Source organism: Malus sylvestris, chromosome 5, assembly GCF_916048215.2.
Source record: "Malus sylvestris chromosome 5, drMalSylv7.2, whole genome shotgun sequence".
Classification (NCBI taxonomy): Eukaryota; Viridiplantae; Streptophyta; class Magnoliopsida; order Rosales; family Rosaceae; genus Malus; species Malus sylvestris.
The window spans coordinates 42,178,520-42,204,969 of NC_062264.1; the positions used below are offsets into that span (position 1 = coordinate 42,178,520).

Consider the following 26,450-nt stretch of genomic DNA (forward strand, 5'->3'; position numbering starts at 1 on the left):
ACCTAGGGAAGAACGACACAGGAAAACAGGTGCTTGTTGATATTGGGAAAAAGTCCAATTTTAGGTGGGAAAGAAAATGGAGAGTGATGACATATAGAGGCCCCACTCTTTCATAAACAATCAATAATTAGTTGATTACATTAACCTAGATGAAACTTGCTGAACAAAACAAAAATTTGATTCATTTATAAACCGATAGATTAGAAAGGTCTCTCCTCCGGGTCAAGTACAAGACAATTAAGATAACCACGAGAATTTTGTGTGTATGAGAGAACTAGAGAGAGAAAGACACACACACACACAAACACACAGCTCGGAGAGAGAGGGATATTAAAAGGACACAAGTGTGAAAACTGGAAAAAGGAGATCGAGAGGCAAAAAAGAAAAGGGTAGAAGAGGGCTCACATGATTTCCAACAATATTCCACGGAAGTTGCAGCACATGCATGATCTGTATCCATAATGTGAGTATTAGGTATTAACTTTCTTATGCCATGAAAGTCTTGGAATATCTACGTTTGGATGACTTTAATTCCATGGTTTGGATTCTTTGGAACCAAACAAAAACTTCTCAGAAGCAACTAAGAAACACTTTTGCATCTCTTTCGATCCCCTCCCTCACGGCATATAGGTATCGGTTATAGGAAAATGTTTGAGTACTTGGAAGAAGGATTGAGGTAAGTAATACTCTCACCATCAATATGGTGTTCATATTTTGGGGGAAAGAAAGTGATTTACAAAGTACTCCTTACTTAACCTAGTATACTTGATTGCTTTCTCCTTTAAATTCTCTTCGATTCCAAATTTTTCAAAGTACTGATATATTGATAGGTATAGTCACTCAAGAAGACATTAATTGATTGCGATTCGTGATTCATTTGTCTCTATTATTCTCTTATTTTTCTTCTTTCGATCATAGTCTCTCGATCCCTAGTTTATGAGGATGATAAACAGCATGTTTTCTTTGAGAACTAACCTTTAATTAATTGCACAAGTTGATTGTCATCAGCTTATTTTCACTGGATAGATATATACTATACCTCCATAGGATCATTATTTGCAAGAAACATTCTTTTCCGGTAAAATATGATTTTCGATCTACTGCTAGCATTTAAGATCTCTCTCTGTCTCTATCACCCAAGGATTAATCATAATAAAACCCCATTTTTTGTATGGATATTATGAAATGGGGGATTCATTAAATATTAGAACATAATTAAGAGGTAAAGCTTTAATTTCTTTCTTGTCTGTTAATTGATTCCAGATGGGCAGATAATAGCTGAACTCATGTCAACATGTTGATGATTACTAATAACTTCCATCTTTATTTTCTTAACCATGTCCACCACTCAGGGTACGTTGCTGTTTAGGTTATGCTTGAAAAACGTTATTTTCTCTATTCCCATCTTACCAAATAAGTTTGCAAGATGGCAACATATGGTATAACCAGAAGAGTTGGGAATATATCAGTAGTTGTATCTCACTGTGGCAGTAAAAAATACTGCTAAACTACCAATTAACAATAGTTTCCCTTTTCTTTTCTTGTGAAATCCACTGTAATTTAACTCCTGGTTGGTGGTGTTAATTTTCAGCAACTCACGGACCTAGCTGATAAAGGGGAAACTAATCATTCTAGGGAACTAAGCAGCTAGATAGCAATAATGGATGAGCTAGAATTTGGTGATCAGGAAGCTGAGAAGAGTAACGAGATCAGCGAGGAACAAGTAGAAAACGGATCAGTGGGATCATCCCAGAAATGCTCATCCTTCGATTTGAATGAAGAAGCAAGTAGTGACAATGAAGAAAGAGGCCAAGGGAATAATGCTGCATATAATGATAGTGAAGGAAATGAAAGGCGGAGGGTTAAAGTTAGGCAATATGTGAGATCAAAAATGCCTCGTCTACGGTGGACTCCTCAACTCCATCTTTCTTTTGTGCATGCTGTTGAACGACTGGGTGGCCAAGATAGTAAGTTTCTAGCTAGATACATACATACATGCATACATATATATATATATATGTACATCCTTTTACATATAGATGAACAGTACTTTCTTGCCCTAAATATGCGCTCTTGATCAATAGTATTTAAGGTTTATAAGTAGATAGATTTTCATCGAGAGGAGGGATTTGAACTTGAAATTGTTTTTAAAACTTAAAAATAAATACCATGTACTATATGGGAACATTAAGATCAAGTTACAGTATTGTTATTACTTGTTTTAATTACGTGCTCTTTACATTATAATAATGTTTCTGTTCTTTTCTTACCAATGCAGGAGCAACTCCCAAGTTAATTCTTCAGCTAATGAATGTGAGAGGACTTAGCATTTCTCATGTAAAGAGTCACTTGCAGGTTCGGAAATAATTATTTTGTCAAAATAATCGTATCCTTATAATTAAAGGAAAACTAATGAAAAGGGCTTGAAAACTTTGAATTTTAATGATAAGGACAAAATAAAGGGTAAAGTGAATAGTACCAGGATTGACTTTTTAGTGTAAAAATGTGGTTTTTCGTTAAAGTGAACAGTACCGGGTGCTTTTCGTTAAAGTTCCCTATAATTAAATCAGATTCTGAAAGAATTAATTTTCTCTTTTTTTCCAATCTAATTCCTCCCAATCATGCATTTTCCAATTGTCAGATGTATAGAAGTAAGAAGCTTGACGGGAATGGCCAAGGTAAAGTTTGATCTGATATCATCTTTGAGCTGTTTGGTATAACATTAGCTAGATTATGTTATTTAACAACTTTTATGTAATAATATCTTAAATAACTGTCCAAATTATCGAACAAAAACTTCAGGAAATTGTCCTTTATACCAAGTCATTATGTTCATATGTGATAAGTATTGTTCACGGAAAGGAAAGTGAAACAAATTATTCATCCATGCAAATCCTATTTTTTATGCAGTATTATCTGAAAAACACGAATCCAAGCGTGGAAGGGATAACATATCTTGCAAGGTGCACCAAACAATCAACCAGCCTTGTCGACATGTATATTTTGGAATGGACAACGGTAGCATTGTTGTAACAACAAGTCCACACGACTGTCAGAGCCAACCACAGCCAGATTTTAAAGCTGTCTCAAGGTATATATACACTACACACCAACACTACAAGAAATCAACATCAATTGTCACTGACATTGTTGGCACAAAATGAGGTAGCTAAAGCCGTACGTTAGCTACTTATAATAAACATGCCCGGTAACGATCATTAGGCATTGATAGTGACTTTAGCCACCTCATCTCGTAGTGATGTATGTATTCTTGTAGTGTAACTATTCTTCTCTTTGATCTAGCCATAGGCACTAACATCACGCTTCTATTGTTGTTATAATTAGGTCAAGTTCTCTACTAAACGAAGAACTTGTACAAGGCAACAACTCCAACAAATCTATGGATACAATCTTGCGAACTGTACCAATAAACCCTAGCCGGCTTCTGGAGGACAAGAGGTGGCCTCCATCTGAAACGATTAACCAACAACAATGGAGGGCTAAAAGAATACCTGCTGCCAAAATCAGTTGGTCAGATGATTGTAATGGCTCCCAATCTGACCATCTAATGCATCATATGCACACCACACCGAGGTTGATAAGGGAATCCCACAATATAAGGCCACCAAACTGGAACCTTGGAGAGAGCAGAAACATAAGGCAGTTTCCATCAAACTCCCACAATTCTATCACCAATTCCAGTTGCTACAAAACTGAATTCGAGCCGCCATTTGGGTTTGAGGTATGCTTTACAGCCTGCAGATTAGTCTATTGACATATACTTTTTAATTTTTTTTTCCATACAAGTTATTTCTTATTCATCTTAATTACTACCTGAATTTCGTTACAGTTAAATGAAGAAAAAAGCTCGAAGTACAAAGGGTGGATGCCACAACTGGAGTTGTGTCTGAGTCAAAGTGTTGAGAATTATGAGGAAACGAAGATTATTTCCAGACATCGTATGGTTGGTGAAGAACTTTATGGAACTGGGCAAAGAGTTAAACAGGAAATTAGCACTAAACTTTCTCTTTCTCTTTAATCCTTGTAGTCGACCTAGTCTGGTCGACCCCACATATATAGTGAGGTGCAAATAGTGAATATAGAGGTATTCAAAACAAATTTCCAGTCTATACAAATTTATGTCATGTAGCCAGCCAGGCTTCATTGTCATTGAGGACGCTAAAGTTCTCAACGTATGCCTGAGTATGTGATGAAATTAAAACGTTACGAACGTTTGTTCATAAAAAAAAAAAACGTTACGAGAAAGAAATCTTGTGAAATACTTGTTGATCTAAAAGCATTAGAAGCTTAGGGTTTTCCTTTCTCTTTTTTTGGTGGTGTTTTCGGTTTTCACTCCTTCAACCCTCAATGGTATTATGGTAACAAGGTTTTTCATGCATGAAAGAAAGGGTCAAAAATTTACGAGCCCCACGAATTTAATTTACTTCTTTTCATTCTAAAGAGTACTAGGCACCCCACCTCCAGTAAGTGGCTAGCAAATCACAAAAACTTCCAAGTTTAATTAACAAAAAAAGAAAAGAAAAAGTATTGTGCATGTTGGCTACATATGATAGGGTCCCCTACACACAGAGTTCTTATTCTTCTCATAGTTTAAATTAGTTTAGATAAACCAAGTCTGATTCCAATTGTTGCAGAACAATCACATTCCAATATGGACACGCCTAATACTGAAGATTAATCCAAGTCCAAGTTCTACTCCTAGTTCTAGTCTAGTTCTAATTTTATATTATGTTTTCTGTATTCCTCTTTCATACGGATTGCTTTCATGGTATCAAGCGTCAGTGTCTAACGACAAGGGTTCAAATTAAATTTTTTTTTTCTTTCTACAGCTATGACGTCTTCTTCCTCTGCTGCCGCTCCTTCTGTCACGAACTTTCTCACAATCAAGCTTAACTACAACAACTACCCCTATGGTGTGCCCAGTTTCTTCCATTGATGCGCAACTGCAATTTGTTGTCCTATGTTACTGGCAAATCTCCCTGCCCTATTGCGTTTCTTCTTGATGCCAATGGTAAAATCATCGACAAAGTCAATCCATTGTATGGTGAATGGATATAAACTGATCATATGATTCTATCCTGGATTACTAGTTCTCTTATTCCCAAGGTTCTTGCTACAATCGTCAACAAAATTGATTCGGCCTCTGCTTGGTCGTCTCTTCAAGAATGATATGCTTCTACATCTCAGAATCGTATTATTCAAATGCGTACTAAATCAATGAATACATCTCGTGGTGATCTCTCTATTGTTGATTATCTCGACAAAGTTAATGTGATTGTTGACAATCTTGCTGTCTCTAGGGCCCCCTTTTTTGAATCTGATTTAGTTGCCATTATTATGAGCAAGGTAGGTCCTCAGTATGAGACCACCATTGCTTCCGCACAAGCCCGTGATACTCTCATCACCTAAAATGCCCTGGAAGCTTTACTCTTGAGTGCAGAACAACGTCACAACGCTTTCTTTCTTCCCTTTCATGTCGGCACGTTTGCTTTTGCTGTTGTGCATGGTGGTCGTGGTGCTTCCCGCGGCCGTGGTGGTTCGTTTCATGGTGGTCGCCGTGACGACTATTCTCGTGGAGGTGGCTATTCCCACAACTATAATGGTGACTCAAAATTTTCTCAATCTTCTTCTTTTTCTGTAGCCCCCTCTGTGGTCACCTTTCTTCCTCTAATGGCATCCTCGGCCCTGGTTCTAGTGGTTTTACTCTAGCATCACCGACCTTCTCCTCATTTGGACGTATTCAGTGTCAAATTTGTCAACGTTATGGTCACTCGGCTATTGATTGCTTCAATCGCCTCAATATGTCATATGAAGGTAGAGTTCCTTCATCACATCATCAAGCTTATGTGGTTGTCCCCTCGTGTCGTGCATCTAACACTGCTTCTGCTGCCCCGTCTGTACAACAATGGCTCTTCGACTCCAGTGCCAATTCCCACATAACCAATGATGTGGGACAACTTCACAATCCTCGTGAGTATCATGGAACTGACCAAATTCGTGGTGTGCATGTTGGTCCAGGTTTGCAAATCTCCAAAATTGGTGACTCGTTTCTTCGCACTAAAACTAGGTACTTCTTTTCGTTTGCTTAATACTCTATTTTGTCCTCAAGCCTCCACTAACATAATTTCTTTGAACCGTTTTATGGATGATAATAATTATTTCTTTACCTTACATCCCCGTTTTTATCGTGTGCAGGATTCGCGGACGGGGATGACCATTTTACAAGGCCCGAGTAACAATGGACCCTACCCATGCCATTCCTCTCATCAAACTCATGGTGTTTTTAATTTATTAGGTGAACGTGTGACTGATACTTTGTGGCATTCTAGATTAGGTCATCCTTCGTTTTCAATTTTACAACATTTAATTTCTGCAAATAAATTGCCAATTAAAGGCTCGTTTTCTAGTAAATTTTGTCAATTTTTCCCCTTAGGTAAAAGTCATAAATTACCATTTTCTTTATCTCCATCCATGTCTTCTTCTCCTTCAAAATTAATTCATTCTTATGTTTGGTCTTCACCCTCTTTGTCGGTTTCTGTCTTTAAGTATTATGTGGTATTTCTGGACGATTTCTCTCGTTGTATTTGGCTTTATCCATTACGGTTAAAATCTGATGTTTTCTCCACCTTTGTTACTTTTAAAAACTTGGTTGAAAATATGTTTAGTGTTAAGATTAAGGCTTTTCAAACGAATGGTGGCGGTGAATTTGTTAATCATGGTTTTCAATTTTTTTTTTTTAATGAACATGGCATTTTACATCGATTCACATGCCCTCATCATCCTAAACAAAACGGCTTAGCCGAACGTAAACATCGACATTTAGTTGAAACTGGACTTACTATCTTAGCCCAATCTAGTTTTGCCCACTCGTCTTTTACAGCATATCTCTCCGTATGAAAAATTATTTAATAAACTTTCTCAATATAATTTTTGTTAAGGTTTTTGGTTGTGCATGTTTTCCTTATTTGCGTTCATATAATAATAATAAATTGCAATTTCGTTCTAAACGTTGTGTTTTCTTAGGTTATTCTTTGAATCACCATGGTTATCGATGTATGGATCCATCTACGAGACGTGTCTTTCTTTCCAGCCATGTTGTGTTTGATGAGAACAACTTTCCATATAAAGAATCCATTGTTACTTCGCCATCGTCGCTCTCTTCGTCTGTGGATCCAGTCACTGACATTGGCCCATCACATCATCCCATCCCTGCTTTTACACCATTTCCACAACTAGATGCCGCAGCCCCACCGACTTCTCCCACAGTCTCAGCCGTCCCTAACCCACAGCCTGCAACTCAGGGTTCATTGTTAGTTTATACACGTAGAAATAAGCATGTGCCTCTAGTCCAGCCCCCTGTCCTTACCACCCAACCACCACCCTTATCTTCTCATTCTCTGGATCAACCACCACCTGCAAAGTTGCTGCCACTTGCACAATTCTCTAGTATAAGGGTTCCATCTACTTCCGAGGTAAGTGCTTCGACTCATTCAATAGTTACTCGAGCCAAAGCTATTCTTCATAAATCTAATCCGAAATATGCTTTTGCTACTATTGTTGATCATGACTTCTTTGAGCCTACATGTTTTAGTTAGGCTAATAAAGTTTTAGAATGGCACATGGCAATGGCTAATGAGTTCAATGCTCTTTAAACGAATGACACGTGGTATTTGGTGCTGTTTCAACCCAATATGAATATTCTTCCCAACAAATGGGTTTACAAAATCAAACGTCGTTCTAATGGTTCAATAGAGCGTTACAAGGCACTGTCAGTGGCTAATGGGTTCCATCAACAAGAAGGCTTGGACTACAGTGAGATGTTTAGTCTTGTTGTTAATCATGCAATTATCCGGTTAATTCTCTTCATTGATATTCACTTTAATTGGCCACTTCGTCAACTTGATGTCCAAAATGCGTTTCTACATAGAACGTTGAATGAAGAGATACATATGCAGCAACCATAAGGCTTTATCAATCCACAACATCCTTCTCATGTTTGCAAATTGCATCGATCCCTCTACAGTCTCAAATAAACGCCTCGTGCCTGGTTTCACTATTTTTCTCACCATTTGGAAAATTTGGACTTCGTATCGTCACATGCTGATTCATCTTTGTTCACATTCTTTGATGGTTCTGTGGCTAGTTACCTGTTGATTTATGTGGATGGCATCCTTATTACAGGAAATAGCTTACCTCACATTACACTTTTAATTCATCAATTGAGTCAGGTGTTTTCAATGAAGGATCTTGACCCTCTACATTATTTTTTCAGTATGGAAGTTCATCGCACTAGCTTCGGTCTTCATCTCACTCAAACAAAAGTACTTCACTGATCTTCTCAAACGCACCAAAATGTTGGAGTGTAAACCGATTTCCACACAAGCCATTAGTGGACGTCGCCTCAGTTTAAGTGATGGTGAACCCTTGTCTGACATCATTAAATTTCGTAGTGTTGTGGGCGCCTTACAATATCTTCTCTTCACTCGATCCGATATTGTGTTCGCCGTTCATCATGTTTGTCAGTTTAGGCATAAACCAACCACGACTCATTGGGTTGCTGTTAAGCGAATCATCCGCTACCTTAAAGCTACCCCCAGTCATGGCATCATATATTGCCCCAATTTTCTTCATCTCACTGCCTATCCCGATGCAGACTATACTGGTGACCCTGATGATCGATGCTCTACTGGTGGCTATTGCATTTTCCTGGGTGACAATCTCATCTCCTGGAGCTCAAAGAAACAACGTGGTGTCTCTCGTTCAAGTACGAAAGTTGAGTATCGCCAACTTGCATACACCGTTGCTGCTCTTTCTTAGTATCATACTTTGTTTCGTGAACTACATCTTCCTCTTGCTCCTCCACGACTATGGTGTGACAATATTAACGCCATCTTCATTGCCTCTAATCCAATTTATCAACAATGTATGTATGCGTCCTGTGGAAGTCGATTATCGTTGCATCCGTGAGAAAGTCACTTGCAAGGAGATCATTGTTGGCTATGTCTCTTCCACATACCAGCTGCCTGATCTCCTTACAAAGGGTTTATTTGTTGTTCTGTTTTCGCTCTTGATGTCTAAACTTCCTATACGTGGTCACACGGTCAGTTTGCGGGGGAGTGATAAACCAAGTCTAATTCCAATTGTTGCAGAACAATCACACTCCGATATGGACACGCCTAATACTGAAGATTAATCTAAGTCTAAGTTCTACTCCTAGTTCTAGTCTAGTTTTGATTGTATATTATGTTTTATGTATTCCTCTTCCACACAGATTGCTTTGTATTATTCCTATGATTATTAATGCTCAGTGCCTCGCTCATTATTGAGTTGAGATAACAAACTATATTCTATTGTTTTTCAAGTTTAACTTTAAAGTAAATATCACCTAAATCAAAATATTAAAAGTACTATAATGTTTTTGTTGCTTCGCTAAATATGAAATTAATGTGGAGCGAGTTAAAAGGTGAAGTACAAAAAGTTGAAAATTGAAAATTTGACTTGGTCCTTTTTTGAGGAAACAGATAATCCATGCATAGACAAGTCCATGTTTCTCATGTCTATTAAAATAATGAAACAAAAAATTATTGTGCAAACATTGAAACACCATTACTAATATTACAGTACAGATTGGCATATCACATGATTACGTTCGAAGATCATACAATAACATTCTTAACGAAACCATTTGAGGCACTCAAGAATGGGCTCTCAAAGTTGCCCAGGGGTTTCATTTCCAGTGTCTCACAGTCGGACAATCCACAAAATAACATGGGGCATCTATAGCATAACAGGGAGGATGTGTTTGAATTCATCCTTCTAGGGACAAACCCATCCTAAATACTTCACTAGCCTTCCAGCTCTAGGGACAAGCCATCACAAAATAGATCGATATACAAATATTTTTAAGGAAAACTAATGAAAATGATTTGAAAACTTTGAATTTTAACGATAATGACAAAATAAAGGGTAAAGTGAATAGTACCAGGATTGACTTTTTATTGTAAACATGTGGTTTTTTATTAAAGTGAACAGTACCAGGAGCTTTTCATTAAAATTCAAATATTTTTACACAAGCAAATAAACTACAAAACTGAAATATACAAATCTTTTAATGATCAGTAGCAAAATGTAAATGAATGATCATCTTTAGGGTGATTAACTTCCTAAAAATATCAAAGCCAATACATTTGATCTTCGAATTACTTCAATTACAAGGAATCTGTAAGAGAAGAACTCAACTGGGGCTAAAAAAAAGCAAATGCAAAATCTGGAAAAACCAAGTCACTCATCTAGTATACAATGAGCAAAAACAATTGGAGGAAGAGAGCCTCCGCAAAAATAAATTGGCCAGCCGGTGTTAGCTACCTCCGATCGCCTTCAAACAAACTCTTCAAATGAAGCCAGCAAAAGAAAAGAAAATTTTGGAAGACTGGGGCAAATCTAACTCTAGGATTGCTGAGAAAAATGAGCAATTAATTCCTGTCAAGGTAGATAAAAACGTTAGAGCTCCGTCTGTCACAGAAAACTTCTAGTGTATGCAAAATAATGTGACAATGAAAGATGGTGAGATTATTACCTCAGAGTAGCGCATATGATCATGACGCAAATTGGAAGTTTTTACAATGGTTTCCCACTTGGTACTCATGGAGGATGTCTCCGATTCCAGCCTTTTCGTATGGGTGTGTGAAAATGAATTTCTCGAAGAAATTGACGAAAGGGTAGACCAAAGCCAAGACTCGGAAGGTGATCTTGGTAGAGGTGGGGGAAGAAGAGACTGTACAGGTATAATCTGACCACTTTTCGTATCCAGGTTTCCATTAGCACCAGAGTTTGAATAGTTAAATGCCTCAGTTTCCTGACCAATTCCCAGCAGAGAGTCCTTCATTGCAACTATTTGGCCTTTGAAGTGGGGTATGTCACATAATGAAGATGATTTGTCATCAACAGACTCGAATACTTCAGTTTCTGATTTGCCACCATCCTCGAAATTATTCAGGCATTTGATGTCTTGAAACGGAGATTCTGCAGAAAAAGTTTCTTCCATCTCTCTTCTCTTTATTAGGGTCTCAAAATCTTCACCAGCACAATCTACTTGTTCTTTTCTATTGAAAGAACTGGAATTCGGATATGATAGTTTGGCAACATTTACAGTATCTACATACAGCGTCTTCTCAACAATAGGGCTCTCAGAGCCTGGCCCTTGATTATTTCTTTGATGGCTTGTTACCTCCTGAGAGCTGTGACCACCTTTTTTATGCAAATTGAACTTACTATTGGATTTGGTATTCTCTTCTCTGGGAACGCCAAGAAACCCTGCTCCCGGAAATGGAGACTTAGGTGCTTCATTTCGGTAGGGGGATATGCAACCACTTCGTGAATGCCTGAAGGGAGATGACCTATTTTTGTTTAGATCCCCAGAATGTGTAAAACGACTGGATTCACCGACCTGCTTATACTCAAACTTCTGCAATTCAGCCGAATGGACTCCACGAGGTGCTTCACTTCGGTAAGGGGATAAGCAAGTGCTACGTGAATGCCTGAAGGGAGATGACCTACCTTTATTTAGATCACCAGAATTTGTAAGGAAACTGGATTCACAAGCCTGCTTATGCTCAAACTTCTGCAACTCAGCTGAATGGAATCCACGCGGTGCTTCGTTTGGATAGGAGGTTATGCAAGTTCTTCGTGAATGTCTCAAGGGAGATAACCTACCTTTGTTCAGATCACCGGAATGTGTAAGGCAACTGGATTCACAAGCCTGCTTATACTCAAACTTCTGCAGTTGAGCTGAATGGACACCATGAGGGGCCTCATTTCGATAGGGGGATATGCAATCAGTCCGTGAATGCCTCAAGGGAGATAGTGTACCTTTCTTGAGATCACCAGAGTGTGTAAAGTGACTGGATTCACCGGCCTGCTTATACTCATACTTCTGCAGTTCAGCTGATTTGACTCCACAAGGTGCTCCATTTCGGTAGGGGGATATGCAAGCACTTCGTGAATGCCTCAAGGGAGATAACCTGCCTCTTTTTAGATCACCAACGAGTGTAAAGCGACTGGATTCGCCAGCCTGATTGTAGTCAAACTTCTGCAATTCTGCTGATTTGACTCCACAAGGTGCTCTATTCCGGTAGGGGGATACACAAGCCCTTCGTGAATTCCTGAAGGGAGATGAGCTACCTTTCTTTAGATCACCAGAATGTGTAAGGTGATTGGACTCTGCAGCCTTCTTATTGTCCAACTTCAGCAATTCACCTGATTGGACTCCACAGTTTGATTTGCGCTTACAAGCAGCATCCCAAGCATGCTAATTAAAACCATACAACATGTCAATAATTTATATGATTTAGTTATAGTAAAATAAATGAACGAAACTAGAGATGTGATAGTTTCTTAATAACCTTGTTGAGTGGTTGGCTAAGAGACCGACCATAAGCAGATTTTTCTGGTCTTGCAACCCCAGAGGACGAAGACGTGAGAGCCCGAGTCTTAACTTTCATCCCTGGAATTGGACCTAAGAGGCATAAAGAATTTCGCAAGCATAAGCGGGGAAAGAACCCACAACCCTTTGCCGAAACAGAGCCAGAGGGATCGTACTCGTCATCTTCCCCTTCACTTTCTTCTTCCTCTTCATATTGTCCGTGTTGCAGTTCCATTTGAGACCCTTGTTCCTTTGGTAAGGGCCTTGTATCCTCACGGATTACCCTCGTGATTTGTCTTGGCTGTTCAGGTGCAGCTGTATGTTGCTTCTTTGCAGCATGAGGTGTCTCCAAAGCCATTGCCTTGGCTGCAGGTAAGAATCGATTCATCAAGAAGTCCCGGGTTTGTGGATCAACAGCGGAGGCTATAGATGACTTTGCATCTGCACCGTCAGATTGACTCCGACAACTTGCACTACAGTTCAAGGAGAAAGACTTCGTGGGGGAAATTGTCTCAAGTGCATCCGAATAAATATCATCCTCGTCCTCTAATTCCGAGGCTCCTCTCTGGTTCATTACCTCTTTTGAGCACTTCAATTCCTTCACATTTTCCTTCGTAGAATACGCATTAAAGTGCGGTGATCTTGCCCCATTTTGATCTCCATGATCCCTTTCCGAACTTTGCTTTGTAACATTTCTAAGCTTTCCGGGGGGAAGCCTAGGAGTAACCGAAACCTCCTCTGTAGCCTCTGCCTCTTTGCCTTCCTTGGCTTTTCCGGGGATGTGCTCCCAGTGAAAAGGAACTGCAACCGGTTCTGTCACCTGCTCCAAGCAAAAGTCTGATTTATAAGGAGGAAGACTGTGCCGCCCATCGGGCCTCTGCACTATCTTCTCTTTCTCTCTATCTGCGATCACCGGTGTTGTAGCAATCCGCCTGACGGACAGAAAAGGTGCATTCAAGTTCAGTTTCCTTTCCTCCATGTATCCTGATTTCGATCAAACCAATTCTGTCCAATCCCTCGGTAACTTCAAGTTCACCGATTGAGAACAAAACCCCAATTGCTAACAACAGGGGTGGCACAACAGATCATGGTAAATCCGTTCGCATTATCCGAATATAAACACTTCTGAAAAGAAAGAAAAAATTGAAATTACTGAAACAATCCATAGTTTTTATCAACTCACACAAGCGAAAGAAAAAAAAATCAGAAAAATTCAACAACTACACAGATAAGCATTTAGTAGATGAGCTGAATTTTACCTACTCTGACAAACTCCCATAACCAAAAGAATTGCTACTTCTGGTGAATAAAAAACAAACAGAACACAAGACAGAACAAACTTTGATTGTGTGCCAAAGGAAGTAACTTTATTGTGAATCCCAATCCAAATTTGTCTCATTCCAACATCATCCTAATTCAAAACAAAGAAAACAAAGGGAAACAGCAATACCAGAATGTTTCAAAGAAAACCCAGAATTTAAAATCATGCATAATTTACACCATCTGCCACTACACATTGAAGTTGTATATCGAAAAGTTGTGAAATTTATCAAAAACTCCATTGAAGAAGTAAAAGAGGAGGCGCACCTGTGAAAGTTGAGACCCTCTTGCTTGAGAGAGAGAGATTGCTTCGAGCCTGTGTGCCCTGATGATTTTTGGGCTCCGAGAATGATGCGGTGTGGTGTGGGGAATGAGTGCAAACAAAGAAAATAAAAGAGCCAAGAAAGGAAGGTGTTAGAGAGAGAATGAGTAGAGAGAGAGAGAGAGGTGGAAGAGGGAGAGAGAGTGCTTTTTTTTTCTTCTACTTATTGAGTGTATATGTAATGTCGGACATGGAATGTGACCAAACACATGCAGAGGATAAAACTAAATACAACATTGTACGGTACTTTCGTTGGATCCATCATACCGCTCCTTTATTCTTCTTCCGGACCATTTTTCAGTGTACTATGAACACGATTACGTAACTTATAATTTTACTTAATTAGAAATCTGTTTTCTTATTGTTACACTTATTAGTATAACTTATCAATTTTTCGTTTATTCTTATTACAACACTTAACATAATACACTACATAATTTATATTCCCCATGGTCATAAAAATTTTCCCATGCATGGTCCCATTGAAGTTTTCATCTTTCTTGTCCTTGATATGGGATTATGCATCTGCTGATTCTTGCTGGGTTATTTATGAAAGTGGCATTAATTTGACCCAAAAAAAGAAAAGAAAGTCGTATAAATCAAATAATTGAATAGGGATGGATGGAGACTGGAGACTGGAGACTGGAGAGGCCATGCGATGGAGGAGAGGGAGGTGTGGTCACGGACGTAACGGTTGGGGAATAGTGACAGTTGCTACTTGCTCATCCAAAGCTCCTTTAACTCTTCAAATCTGCCAAATTTAGTGGACCGACCGACTTGGTTATTCAACATTCAGTCACGACTATTCGACCACCACGTAGCATTTATATATCTTTGGCAATTATTCCATGTTTTCCACAGTGATTGCAGTTTATTAAGGGTTATTTAGAAGAAAAAAAACCTTAAATTAGAGAAATAAGAATTGGGAAGAACATAAATGGGAGCAAGATCAATTACTTCTTGATGATTGAGTTGTGTCAAAGGGTGGTAGTGTGGTGGTTACATGTTTTTTTTTAATTATGTATATATTAGTAATCGTGGGGAAGTCTAAGAATGGGAATAATTGAAATACTCATACGAGGTTACATATGTCAGTAAACATCGAAAAAGTCAAAAAATCCGAATATTTATTTCTCGTGTCAAGTAAGTAAATCTGCAATATGATTTTTAGGATAAAGTTTGACTAGAGAATGTTTATGTAAATAACACTTATGCTCATAATAAAAATGCTTTTTTAAAGCAGTTTTTGTTAGAATCATAACATTATTTTTATCAAAAATCCAAAACTTCAACAAAAATGACTCCGTAAATGCTTCTTAAAGAATCACCTAATCTACCAAGTGCTAATACTTTCAAGTTGCTTAACCATTCTTAGTTTTTTCTTTTCTTTTAAAAGAGGACTGGCAGAGGAATTTCCAAGAGTTGGAAAGACTCAAAGAGGAATTTCAGTCTCCCTCTAATCGTCATCATGTGATTCATCATCGCCAAAATTCAAAATCAAAATGTGTCGTATGAAATACGGATTTGAAAATTTTCTATAACTATTCTTAGTTTATACACACCTAAAATGCAACAAAAAATCAATTTCATTTGATGTGGCGGTACTTGATGACTCATAGCGAAAGTGGAGGACTTGGACCCATTTGCATGTGATAGATGCAACTCTCTCTCACACTTTCTTCGGATGCTTGATTTTGTCGACAGGTTTTAAAGTTGAGATTTGAAATTTGTCACCAAAAAAGTAAAAATGCATAACATAACATTAACATGGGAGGTTTAATTAAAAAGATGAGTAATGGTAGGGAAATTAATTTTTTTTAAATTAAATTTAAAAACCAAATAATGTGGTTGTAAATAATTAGATTATTAATTATTGTCGATTGACGTTTTGTTTCTTTTTAGTGACACGTCATTTAATTTACACAATTTCGTTTAAAAATTTAGTCTCAACAACATTACCCTAAAATGATTGTCAATTAGATTATAATACCACCAATGCTTTTCTCCTGATTGCCCTTAAATTGCGGAGACCAACTTTGACTGCATTTTAAAAGCAATTTTTATTTATTTTTGATTTGGTTTTTTCTTTTTATTCAAACAATCAATAAAAGATTTATACGAAAAAAAAACATTTTTCAAACAAAATAAGATATTTCATTCATTTATAAAATGGCATCACAAATACATATCAGGAATAATTCTGCTCTTAAATAGTCATTGTAAACTAGATCTAAAAAATATTACAATAAAACATCACAGCTAATCGAGAATTGCAAGATTAAGAAAAAAGGAACTGAAGAATGGATACTTTGCAAGAGATAAAAAACTCAAGAATCATCTTTTTTTTTTCTATAGCATAAATTAACTGAAGTGTTTTCAGAACGCTCACATTAATAATATTATTAAACCTTATGTTACACGGAGATCATGTGAGAATAAAATCTCAAATAAGGAGAAAATTATTATTATTATTATTTTGTTGAAACAGATTACCATTTTTTAAAATTAATTAAAGGTTATACTCTTTAATGTGAATAATATGTTGAGGGTAGTGATTAGATTCTAGTTAATTACCTGCAATTAACCTGATTGAATGATTAACCTTATAAGTAGGATGAAATTGCCAAACGGTTTATGTTAAATGTGTTTGAGATGGGCCTTTTAAAAAAGGACAGAAAAACATAAAATCGGGCCTATCTAAAAGCATCAAATTTGACAAATTAACAAACAAATAAATTTGGGCCTATCTTAAGGATTCTAACGCAGGCCATGTACATACGGTTTCATCTAGGGGTGAGTTTGGTTTAAATCGGTTCGGTTTTTTGCCAAAATCGAAACTGAACCGAAATTTCAGTTCGGTTCAGTTACGTTCAATTTTTTTTTGGTTCGGTTTTTTCCTATTCGGTTTCCGTTTTTTTTCAAAAAATGAAAAAATTTGAAATCTTAAATTTTAACATATCCAACACAATCATAACATAAATATTCCGACTAGACTTAAAGATAATGAAAATAAACATTTAAAGTTCAACTAGAATTATAACATAAAGGTTTTTTTTAAATATTTTGGGTTTAAAGTTTAACTATACATAGATTTCTTTTTAAACGATGATGATGGAGTACGACTTTATTCATTCCTCTCTTTCTCTCAATCTCTCTCTCTCTCTCTCTCTCTCTCTCTCTCTCTCTCTCTCTCTCTCTCTCTCTCTCTCTCTCTCTCTCTACATGTATTCTTCACTAGCAATAAGATAAACATTCTATAATATACTATTTATTTTGATTATTGTCTAGGTAACAATTTTTGATATTTTCTTTATCTTTATGGTCCGAATTTTTTTTATCCATATATGTGGTTACATAATATAATTTCTACATTTTATGTTCAGCTTCTACCACCAGCAAATTTTGAAGAGGTGTTCATCAATATTTTTGAATATATTGATATGCTTTTCAAAATTGTTAGGCCACGGAAGCAACTATACTTGGCCATAGGTGAGAAAGTTTGAATTTTGTTTTTGATCTTGTAGTGTTTAATAAACTCATGAGACTTTTATACGCTGTTTGCTTTCCCTAATCAACTGCAGTGCAGTTGAGATATGTGTTCTTATATATGTGTTGCACTTAATGATATAAACTAGAAATATTGCATGTAATGGTATAAGTTCTAATTTTTGTTGTAGATGGAGAAGCTGAGAAGACAATTTGAATTGGAAAGCAAGCAAGTCCTACCAAAGCAGCAGTCCGAAGTACCATATTCTAATATAATAAAATCAAATAATTAAATAAATAAAATTAAAAAAATATTAATTTAATTATTTCAGTTTGGTTCGGTTTGGTTCGGTTGTTCAATTCGGTTCGGTTTTTTTGGTTTCGGTTCGGTTTGGTTTTCGGTTTTTTGAACTCGCCCCTAGTTTCATCTATGCCAACACATTTCTTTTGGTACAACGATGCATTTAATGCATGAAACAATTTTACATAAATAAAATATAATTTACTAAATAAAGTAAATTTTTCTTTTTGACACAGATATTATCTATACTAAGGGGCAGTGATGTGGATTAAGTTTCACAATGAGCTAGCAATATTGCGGTTCAATAGTTCTCATAGTGGTTGTGTTTGTGTTGGGTACCATTTAGCGAAATGGTGTCCATTTAAGTATTGGATATGTTTTAATTGTGGTAGTGAATAATGGTGTTTGTGCTGGTGATGGTGATGACAGAATATTCAGAGATGCCAATTCACCATCCATGCATTGCACTTGTTGTCCCTAGCCAATCCTAGTCATGTTAGAACATGTTAGAAATGGGAAAGGAGAATGTTTAGACATGATATGTTGTTGGGTATCATAGGGCTTGGGTCTGAGGGTTGAAACCAAAGCCCAAACCTTGATTTGGCTAAGATAAACTTATTTAAACTCGATCCGATTAAGCCTTCAGACAACAACTAACATTTTCGTGAGATTTATATTATCAACACTGAGAAAGCTATCACCAATTGATTGTGATTTGCATTACGACTACTACCTAACCCCTTTTTTTAACTTTCTTTCTAAAGCATTTTTCATGCTTTTGATCGTGTGACATTTGATATCACTAATACATTGTGGAAAGCGAGAGATACCAAAAAGTCAATGAATGATGACCACTAACAGATTTCATGTCTCTGCCTTCGTTTTCAGCCATTCTGTTGAAGACGTGAAGTCGCTCAAATAAAGTTAAGAATTAAAAAAAAAAGAAAAAAAAAAGACCTTGTCTCACTACTAAGTCTACTGTACGCAGTGAGATAATTAGACCTCTATATGGTGGTGGGACTCTAGCAATTGCTCTTATCAACCATGTGTTTGTTTTTTGTTACAAAGGGGAAGATTATGTGGTGGTTCAATCAATACACAATTTATGCTACTTGCAAGGCATAAGGATTATAAGAAAGGGGTAAATGAATTTTAATCCTGGTATTAGATTAATTTTTCATTAAAACCTGGTGTAGGATTAGATATCTGATCCTAGTCCTTCATGTCATCATGATTATTATAACTCATATTTTGTTATTTTTAAATTCTTTAATGGCTCTTTTTGTTCCCATTGTGCCCTTGTAATTAATTATTCGACTTTCTTGGTATGTTCCAAATTATTAGGAACTAATTTTGACTTTGATTAATTTATGCTTGATTTCTTCCATGATTATGGTGCCTAAAAAGATTTTTCATATCATCATGCCTAAATTACAAGATGAAAAAAAGTTAAGGTATCACATGTATAATACATCAAAAGAAGTGTATGTATTTAAATATTAGTACCTAAGTAAACACACCTAAATTATAGTACCTAGTTGAAAACACCTAATCATAGTACCTAATTGAACGCACCTAAATCATAGTACCTAATTGAACGCACCTAAATCATAGTACCTAATCGAATGCATCTACATTATAGTACCTAATCAAATGTGTCTAACTTATCGTACCTAATTGAGTATAGATGCAATAGATCAAACCCAACTCCAAACTCAACAATTCATACACTGACAAAATGATCAAAACCCAATAATAAAATCAACCAACACAAAATAACAACAAAAACTAATGAAATAAGAAATATCACAAGCACAATGCCACAAAAAAGTTACTGAACCCATTCTCTTCGTTGCAAATCGTTGGAATCCACATAGATACACAAGCCATATACCATTCAAAACCAACAGAAAGAAAATAGAGAGAGACCTACTACAAATGATGAGAAAAAGGGGAAAATCGTAATTAGAAGATGTGTGTGAAGAAATCAGCCAATACATGAATGGTTTGCCTAATCCCGTTTTCAATTGCAAAAGCCTAATCTTTTTTTTCAAAGAAGCCTAATCTCTAATTCCTTTGATGTTGCATCTTTAAATGCCGGATGCTCATTTTGAATTAAAAAAAAAATCATTCAATTGTGAACCATTTAATAGCAATATTTAGGGGTAATATAGGAAGACAAAACATAGTAAAATTACATAAAAGAAATTAATTATGATGTGGAATATAAATGATGATTTGGACACGAGTCAAATGACTAAAATTAGTTTTTAATCTTACTTACCGTATTTATCTAAAAGTAATCATTTTTAAGGACTAAAATCTAGTTTTCTATATAAGGAATCTCATAATGGAAAATGCAAATTGATTGTCGTATATCTTGTAGTTGCACTTTTAATTATACTGTATTTTTTATTACAAAATCATGACGGTAAAATGTTAGTTGATGAAAGTGATTAGTGTCGTTAGTTGCAGGCCGGGACTTAACTCTTTAAATTCTTAACAGTTAAAACAAAATTGAAGATCCAACTTCTCATAACGTTGACTTGGGCCTCATTGTTAAGCTTAGAGCCACGCATCGGTGAAAAGAAAAACCTTGGAAGAGCTTATAAGAGGTTGTGTTACTCCCTATATTGTCAATTGGTTTTATGGTAGAACATCAACTTCTTCATGGTATCAGGTCATGTTGACCCACGTGTGAAGCCCACGGCCACACATGCTGCACGTCATCCAATTCTTTGACAAATATTCGCTATGTATGAACCTCAACGATCACAATTGCTCTAGTACACCACCCAATTCTTGATGCTTAGAGCATCTCTAATAGAGCTCTTAATAGGGACAATCAACGTATAAAATGAGTATAAAACAAATATAGGGACACCATGAATCTCCAATGGATTGGAAAGTGAGTCCCTAAAGTATAGGGACTCGCCGGATACTTGATGTATGTACTCACATATAGGGATTGAAATAGTGGATCCAATAGGACAATTTAAGTGGAAAAACATGTGTGGGTCCCAGTCACATGGCCTTGTCTTTTCTTTCTTTCTTTTCAACTATTTAAAATTGAGGTCCAGATTGATACTTGCTTTTCAAATCTTTTTTACCATTGAAAGATAACCGTTTCAATTTAGGTTACTCTCTCATGTTGGTTTTCAATTTTTTTTTTCTCTTTTCATATTGCCTCCCTTGAAAGATTAATAATTTCAGTTTAGGTTACTCTCTCATGTTGTTCTTCATCATTCCTCTAAATACCAAATTATCTAACCAAAACTTACCACAACTTCATCTCCTATACTCAGTTCACTCGTACTCAATTTACTCATTCTAGTTATGTTTTTGTAAAGGAAAAAATTGATGTCAAAATTTGAAATTTTTTTTGTTAAAATGTTCACAAAAATATTTTACGAGAACGTAATGTTAAATTAATTCAAAAAATGTGCACCTAATCAAATTATCACACAAAATTGTAAAAAAATCAAATTTAGGAATTCTATTACAAGGACTCTCCCATTGGAGGCAATATTCCTTTAGGAACACAAAGATTCCCTTTAAGTCCTTATATGAATACTCAATGGTGGTGGTGGGAGTTCCTAAATAGGGACTCCCATTGGAGATGCTCTCACGTGTTTGATTTGAAAATTCATCACACGTGAAGGGGCGCGTAAGTATGTGAAGATAAAAGAGTCACATCTTTGAAAGGAAAAACTTTGTATAAGGTTATAAAAAGTTATAGACAACTTCTCATATTACTTAGTTTTACGGTATAACGTCTTGTAGTATCGCTCTACTAGTACTATCAATGAAGTAAAGCCTCAACTACTTCGACTAGAAAAAGACTTGGCCACTGGGAGCAGATCAGAAGACCCATTGCATAGAAAAGTCTTGGTCTTCATTTTTTATCTCCGTCAATTCGATCGACTAGCTTGTCTTAATTTATATGGCAGTGAAAAGTCTTAATTTCTGGATCTCGTGATCATCAGTTGCTAATTTCCAGAATGCTAGCAAGATTATTCAGTTTCTGCAATTCACTTTGTCCAAACTCTCCCACTCCTCCCTCTCTCTCTCTCTTTGTTATGCCGAAGGCGTCGTAGTAAACTATCTATAGCGCATAGCTGCTATAAAGCCACCGGTACTGAGTGATGGCTAAGCGTAAAGTAACGTGTGATGTGGAGAACTCGACAAGGTAAGTTGTAAGCTCAACTTCTCTGCATTTCTTATTTCCTTTTTTCCGTAAGTGTTGCATCAAATAATGTGTAAGTTGTGAGCTCAGCTTCTATGCATTTCTTTTTTCCTTTTTTCCACAACTGTCGCATCAAATAATAGTATCCTATCTCCAATCGGTGTTCTAAAAACCCACGGGTCGTCTAGAAGCTAGTGGCCGGTCACCGACCCAATTAATTCTTAGGCGTTTAAAAAATAATTAGATGCCCTCTTAGACTTGCTTAGGCGTTCGTTAGTCACTTGCATGAGTCGTGACTATAACTTAGACAAAAAATAAATAACTTTTATTTTACATTTTATTTTTTCAACAAAAAGTAATACAATTGTTGAATATTTGGATAAACATTCGTTATATACTTATTACCCATATTTTATATTTTCTAGTACTTTAAAATTTATATGTCTAATTATTTTGTAATTTTTGTTTCCCAATTATATATATTTTTAGTGATATTTTGATCCAGGTCAATTCAGCTGCTTTCTGATTGATTCCAGTTTCATTTTGCTTCCGGTTAATTATTTCTTATACTTGTTTTGCCTTTCATATTAAAAGTAAAAATATATTTAAATTGTTTAATTTATGCATCATTTACTCATTTTTTATTTTTCAAAATTGATTCTTTCAAATGCTTTTTATCCACTGCTATATATCCAGAAAATATTTTTTAAATGCATGTTTTAGTTTAAAACCATAGCATGTAAGTTAAGTTTAAATTAAAATAAACATTTTAAATTCATAAGCAAACAAATATAATACATTTTTATCAACAAATATTATAGGTACTTGTGATGCAGGTAGATAATATAATTATAGAGGTAGATTAAAAAAAAATTAAATCGATCTGTATTATAGGTAAACTATGAACATAAACATATGGAATACGCATATAAACTTGTGATATAGATTAATACAATTAATTTGTGAAATAGGTAAAATAAAAAAAAAATAATATAATGGTACATTAAGAAAAAAAAATGTGATATGGGTAAATAAACACCAACGCATTTCATAGTAAGGCTTAGCCTAATCCCCCACTCACCTTGTTAAATGATCTAGATTAATGTATAGTGACTTTGTTGTTGTGGGTGATGCACAAGATTTTGATAATATATATCCAAACGTTTGTTGAAGAGAAAATTAATAGGACCACACCTATCTGATGGATCAAGCTGCGTCTTTTTTTCAGTACTAAACAACAGGACGAACATGAGAAAAATGAAGGACATTATCTCGTCACGTGGAAGAAAATATTTGGAATATCATGTGCATTTGGAGTCTTGGTGGACCCTTTATTCTTTTACATTCCTTTCGTCAATAAGAACATGAAGTGCTTCGAGTTGGATAGAAAGTTGAAGACAATAGCTCTTGTATCACGATTACTTACAGATTTCATGTATATAATCGACATTATCCTTCAAATTTGGATCGGGATTCTAGAAAAACGAAGGATATTAGTCAGTGATCTTTTGGCAATGTCAGCTAAGTGGCCTTGGAAATCATACATCATAATGGACATTTTGGCCATTCTTCCTGCAACCCAGGTACGATAACTCTTTATTACGTATAGAGACTAAATAATCCCTCCTAACCTGAATTTCTTGCTCCACTTGAGAAATTTTTTTCGCAACGTCCATCCTTTATTATGATATAACATACTCACTGACTCACAAAAGGAATCTCTCTGAGTATGCGCGCGCACACATCTATGTGAAATTCGGACTTGCATTTTGTTAGTTAATTCAACTCCAAATTATGATTAGATTTGATGGTTATCCACTGTTGACAGGTTTTAACATTTATATTGTTTTCAAAAATGAGGGGCTCAAGTTCTTTGCTTGCTCAGGAGCTTATGGCTACTCTTGCTCTGTTACAATATGTCCCAAGGGTTATTCGCATGTACGTATCATGTAAAGAATTCAGCAAGAGTTCTACAATCTTGATCGGAACATGGACTTTTTTCAAATGGGGATTCAGTCTCTTTCTTTACATCCATACTAGTTATGTAAGTTTCGTTCATATGTATGAATTAATTTTACAAAATTACTACTTTTATTATACTTGTACCATCATTTGTATTGTCTCTCTAATAGAGATGAGACCCACATATGTTGGTAAGTTTTACCTCTATTAGAGAGATGATACAAATATGTGGTAAGATTAACTCACGTACTACTCGTTGGTCCTTTAGGTACTTGGAGCTTTTTGGTACTTTTTAGCTATACAAAGACAGTCAACTTGCTGGCAACTTGCTTGTCAAAGTGAACAAAATGGATGTAAACCTAGTACTTTTTATTGCAATGATCGTTTGTTCCAAAATATCACAACCCTAAATTATTTATGCCCTATAAATCCGTCAGACGCAAAGGTTTTCGATTTTGGGATATTTCTTGATGCTCTTCAGTCTGGTGTGGTGGAGTCAGCAGACTTTCCCAGAAAGATTTTGCATTGTTTCTGGTGGGGACTTAGAAATCTAAGGTTTGTACATGGATAGGGCAACATCAGCAAAGAATTTCCGTTATCAATGCACAATAAAGTTAATGAAGATTTCTTACTTTTAGGCTCTGCGCGCATTGAATTTAATTATACTAAAGACATTATTTCTTATTTGTGATTTTTGCATGCAGTTCTCTCGGATCAAACCTCGAGACCAGTAGCTACGCAATGGAAAATCTGTTTGCCGTTTTTATTTCTTTACTTGGCTTGCTACTATTGATGTTTTACCTCAGTGGAAATTTGCAGCAGGTTGGTGACCAATAACATCTTGGAACCCTCGCCTTCATTCCTGGTTTTGATATTTCAGGATTTAATGAACCGATGACCTTACTGTGAAACAGATATGGGCGGTTACAGTTACATCATTAGCGAAGAGGAAAGCACGGCGGCATATGGAATTGCAGATGAAATTAGAGATCCAATGCTGGTTATCTGAAAATGGCATCCCGAAGCATATGAAGAAGGTGATGATGCGAAGGCTACAAATACATCTAGAAGGAGAAAAAAACGTCGATGTTAATACGAAGAGTATCATCTCTATTGTTTCCGTGGAAGATAGAAGATTAATCAAACGCTATTTAAGCTGGTATATTCTAAAAAAAGTAAGTTAATTACTCTAATTCTCTGAATTAAGTATGTTCTGGATACATGCAATATGAAACCATCACTTTAGTAGCCTCGTGTCGTTAACTAGTACCCTACCAATGCCCTTCAGTGTTTTCAAGGGGTACCGTAGAATTTCCTTTGTGTTCCTTAGTAGTTATTTTGTCGTATTTATTCGTCTTATTTTTTTCTTAATATATCTTACTGTAGGTGCCAATGTTTCGAACCCTGGATGAAAAAGTGCTGAAAGAAATTTGTCAAAGCCTTCAGCCAGTGATGTTTACTGAGGATACCTACATTGTTAAAGAGGGGAAACCGCTTGATAAGATGTTATTCATCACGCAAGGCATTGTATGGAGCTACGGATCTAGTAATAATAATGGAAGCACTCGTTGTCTTAAGAAAGGTGATTTCTACGGAGAAGAACTTCTAAACTGGGTATCGGAAGTTAGCTACCTCACTGCCTTACCGATCTCGACCAGGTTTGTCAAGTCCCACACACATGTTGAAGCCTTTGTTCTAAGGGCTTACGACTTGAAAACTATTGTTTCCAAAAACTGGTTGCATTTTTCCAAGTTCACTCCGCCCTCTCAGAAGCAGCATCTTGCAGCTTCTTCGCTTCAAGAAAGTTGGCGCCGCCATCATGAAAAGAGGGCACGGGCTGTGCATCTTGCCCAGCTGAGAGAAATGGGGAATAACAAGATAACGGATGAAGTACCTCTTCTAGGCCAGTTCAAGTAGTTCGATCAATACTTGTGTACTTAAATCGATGCATCTTATTTCAGCATATATAGTGTGTCATATTATCAACTTATATTTGTAATCAGTAGAATTCACGTTCAGGAATCTGTTCAGAACTTCAGAATATTCCTTATTAATTTAAGAAAGGAGAGGATTAACTAAATCATTTGTTTCCATCCGACGGAAGACAAGGTCCATATAAGTTACACATTAGAATTTCAAGAGCACACAATATTCATCCTCTCACGTTGTGTTATTTTCTGCCAAGCATTAGCAAAAAAGTTCTTGTGGGGTTGGTTCGGGAGTTGTATGCCGAAGTTTTTTGAAGAATATTTCGGTAGTAGCTGCCCAACTTGCCAAACGATTCGCGGATACGAACCTGTAAGAGGATGAAGTTGGTGTTATTTTCTAAGGGTTGGAGAGAGTGAATGAGTGTAGAAAGAAGAGAGTTTCGTATGAGGATGGACGGGAAGAATTATTTTGTGTTTTTTTGGGTAAATAATTTCAATTTTTG

At 36.3% G+C, this 26,450-nt stretch overlaps 3 protein-coding genes across 9 annotated transcripts; 2 read left to right on the forward strand and 1 right to left on the reverse strand.

The window, feature by feature from the left end:
* Positions 1–216: 216 nt before the first annotated feature.
* LOC126620691 (uncharacterized) lies at positions 217–4,282 on the forward strand. 5 transcript variants are annotated; one of them, XM_050288921.1, is made up of 8 exons: positions 217–463; positions 1,264–1,353; positions 1,592–1,967; positions 2,279–2,355; positions 2,642–2,678; positions 2,911–3,091; positions 3,346–3,742; positions 3,851–4,282. In XM_050288921.1, exons 3-8 carry the CDS (start codon positions 1,661–1,663, stop codon positions 4,037–4,039), a joined length of 1,188 nt encoding a protein of 395 aa, XP_050144878.1. In that variant the 5' UTR covers positions 217–463; positions 1,264–1,353; positions 1,592–1,660; the 3' UTR covers positions 4,040–4,282. The 5 variants fall into 5 exon arrangements, with proteins under 5 accessions (XP_050144878.1, XP_050144877.1, XP_050144875.1 ...); XM_050288919.1 differs by lacking the exon at positions 217–463 and adding an exon at positions 481–676; XM_050288920.1 differs by lacking the exon at positions 1,264–1,353 and having other exon boundaries at positions 217–474.
* A 5,305-nt stretch (positions 4,283–9,587) lies between these two features.
* On the reverse strand, positions 9,588–14,264 carry LOC126623793 (uncharacterized). Of its 2 annotated transcripts, none has more exons than XM_050292773.1 (4): positions 14,030–14,264; positions 12,423–13,567; positions 10,598–12,328; positions 9,588–10,500 (listed from the first exon to the last, which is right to left on the reverse strand). In XM_050292773.1, the coding sequence occupies exons 2-4, from the start codon at positions 13,419–13,421 to the stop codon at positions 10,468–10,470; spliced, it is 2,763 nt and encodes a 920-aa protein (XP_050148730.1). In that variant the 5' UTR covers positions 13,422–13,567; positions 14,030–14,264; the 3' UTR covers positions 9,588–10,467. The 2 variants fall into 2 exon arrangements, with proteins under 2 accessions (XP_050148730.1, XP_050148731.1); XM_050292774.1 differs by lacking the exon at positions 14,030–14,264 and adding an exon at positions 13,702–14,004.
* A 7,405-nt stretch (positions 14,265–21,669) lies between these two features.
* LOC126621945 (cyclic nucleotide-gated ion channel 1-like) lies at positions 21,670–26,099 on the forward strand. 2 transcript variants are annotated; one of them, XM_050290577.1, is made up of 7 exons: positions 21,670–22,060; positions 23,286–23,640; positions 23,886–24,101; positions 24,288–24,574; positions 24,724–24,841; positions 24,934–25,194; positions 25,406–26,099. In XM_050290577.1, exons 1-7 carry the CDS (start codon positions 22,017–22,019, stop codon positions 25,934–25,936), a joined length of 1,812 nt encoding a protein of 603 aa, XP_050146534.1. In that variant the 5' UTR covers positions 21,670–22,016; the 3' UTR covers positions 25,937–26,099. The 2 variants fall into 2 exon arrangements, with proteins under 2 accessions (XP_050146534.1, XP_050146535.1); XM_050290578.1 differs by having other exon boundaries at positions 21,671–22,060; positions 23,231–23,640.
* The last annotated feature ends 351 nt before the right edge of the window (positions 26,100–26,450 follow it).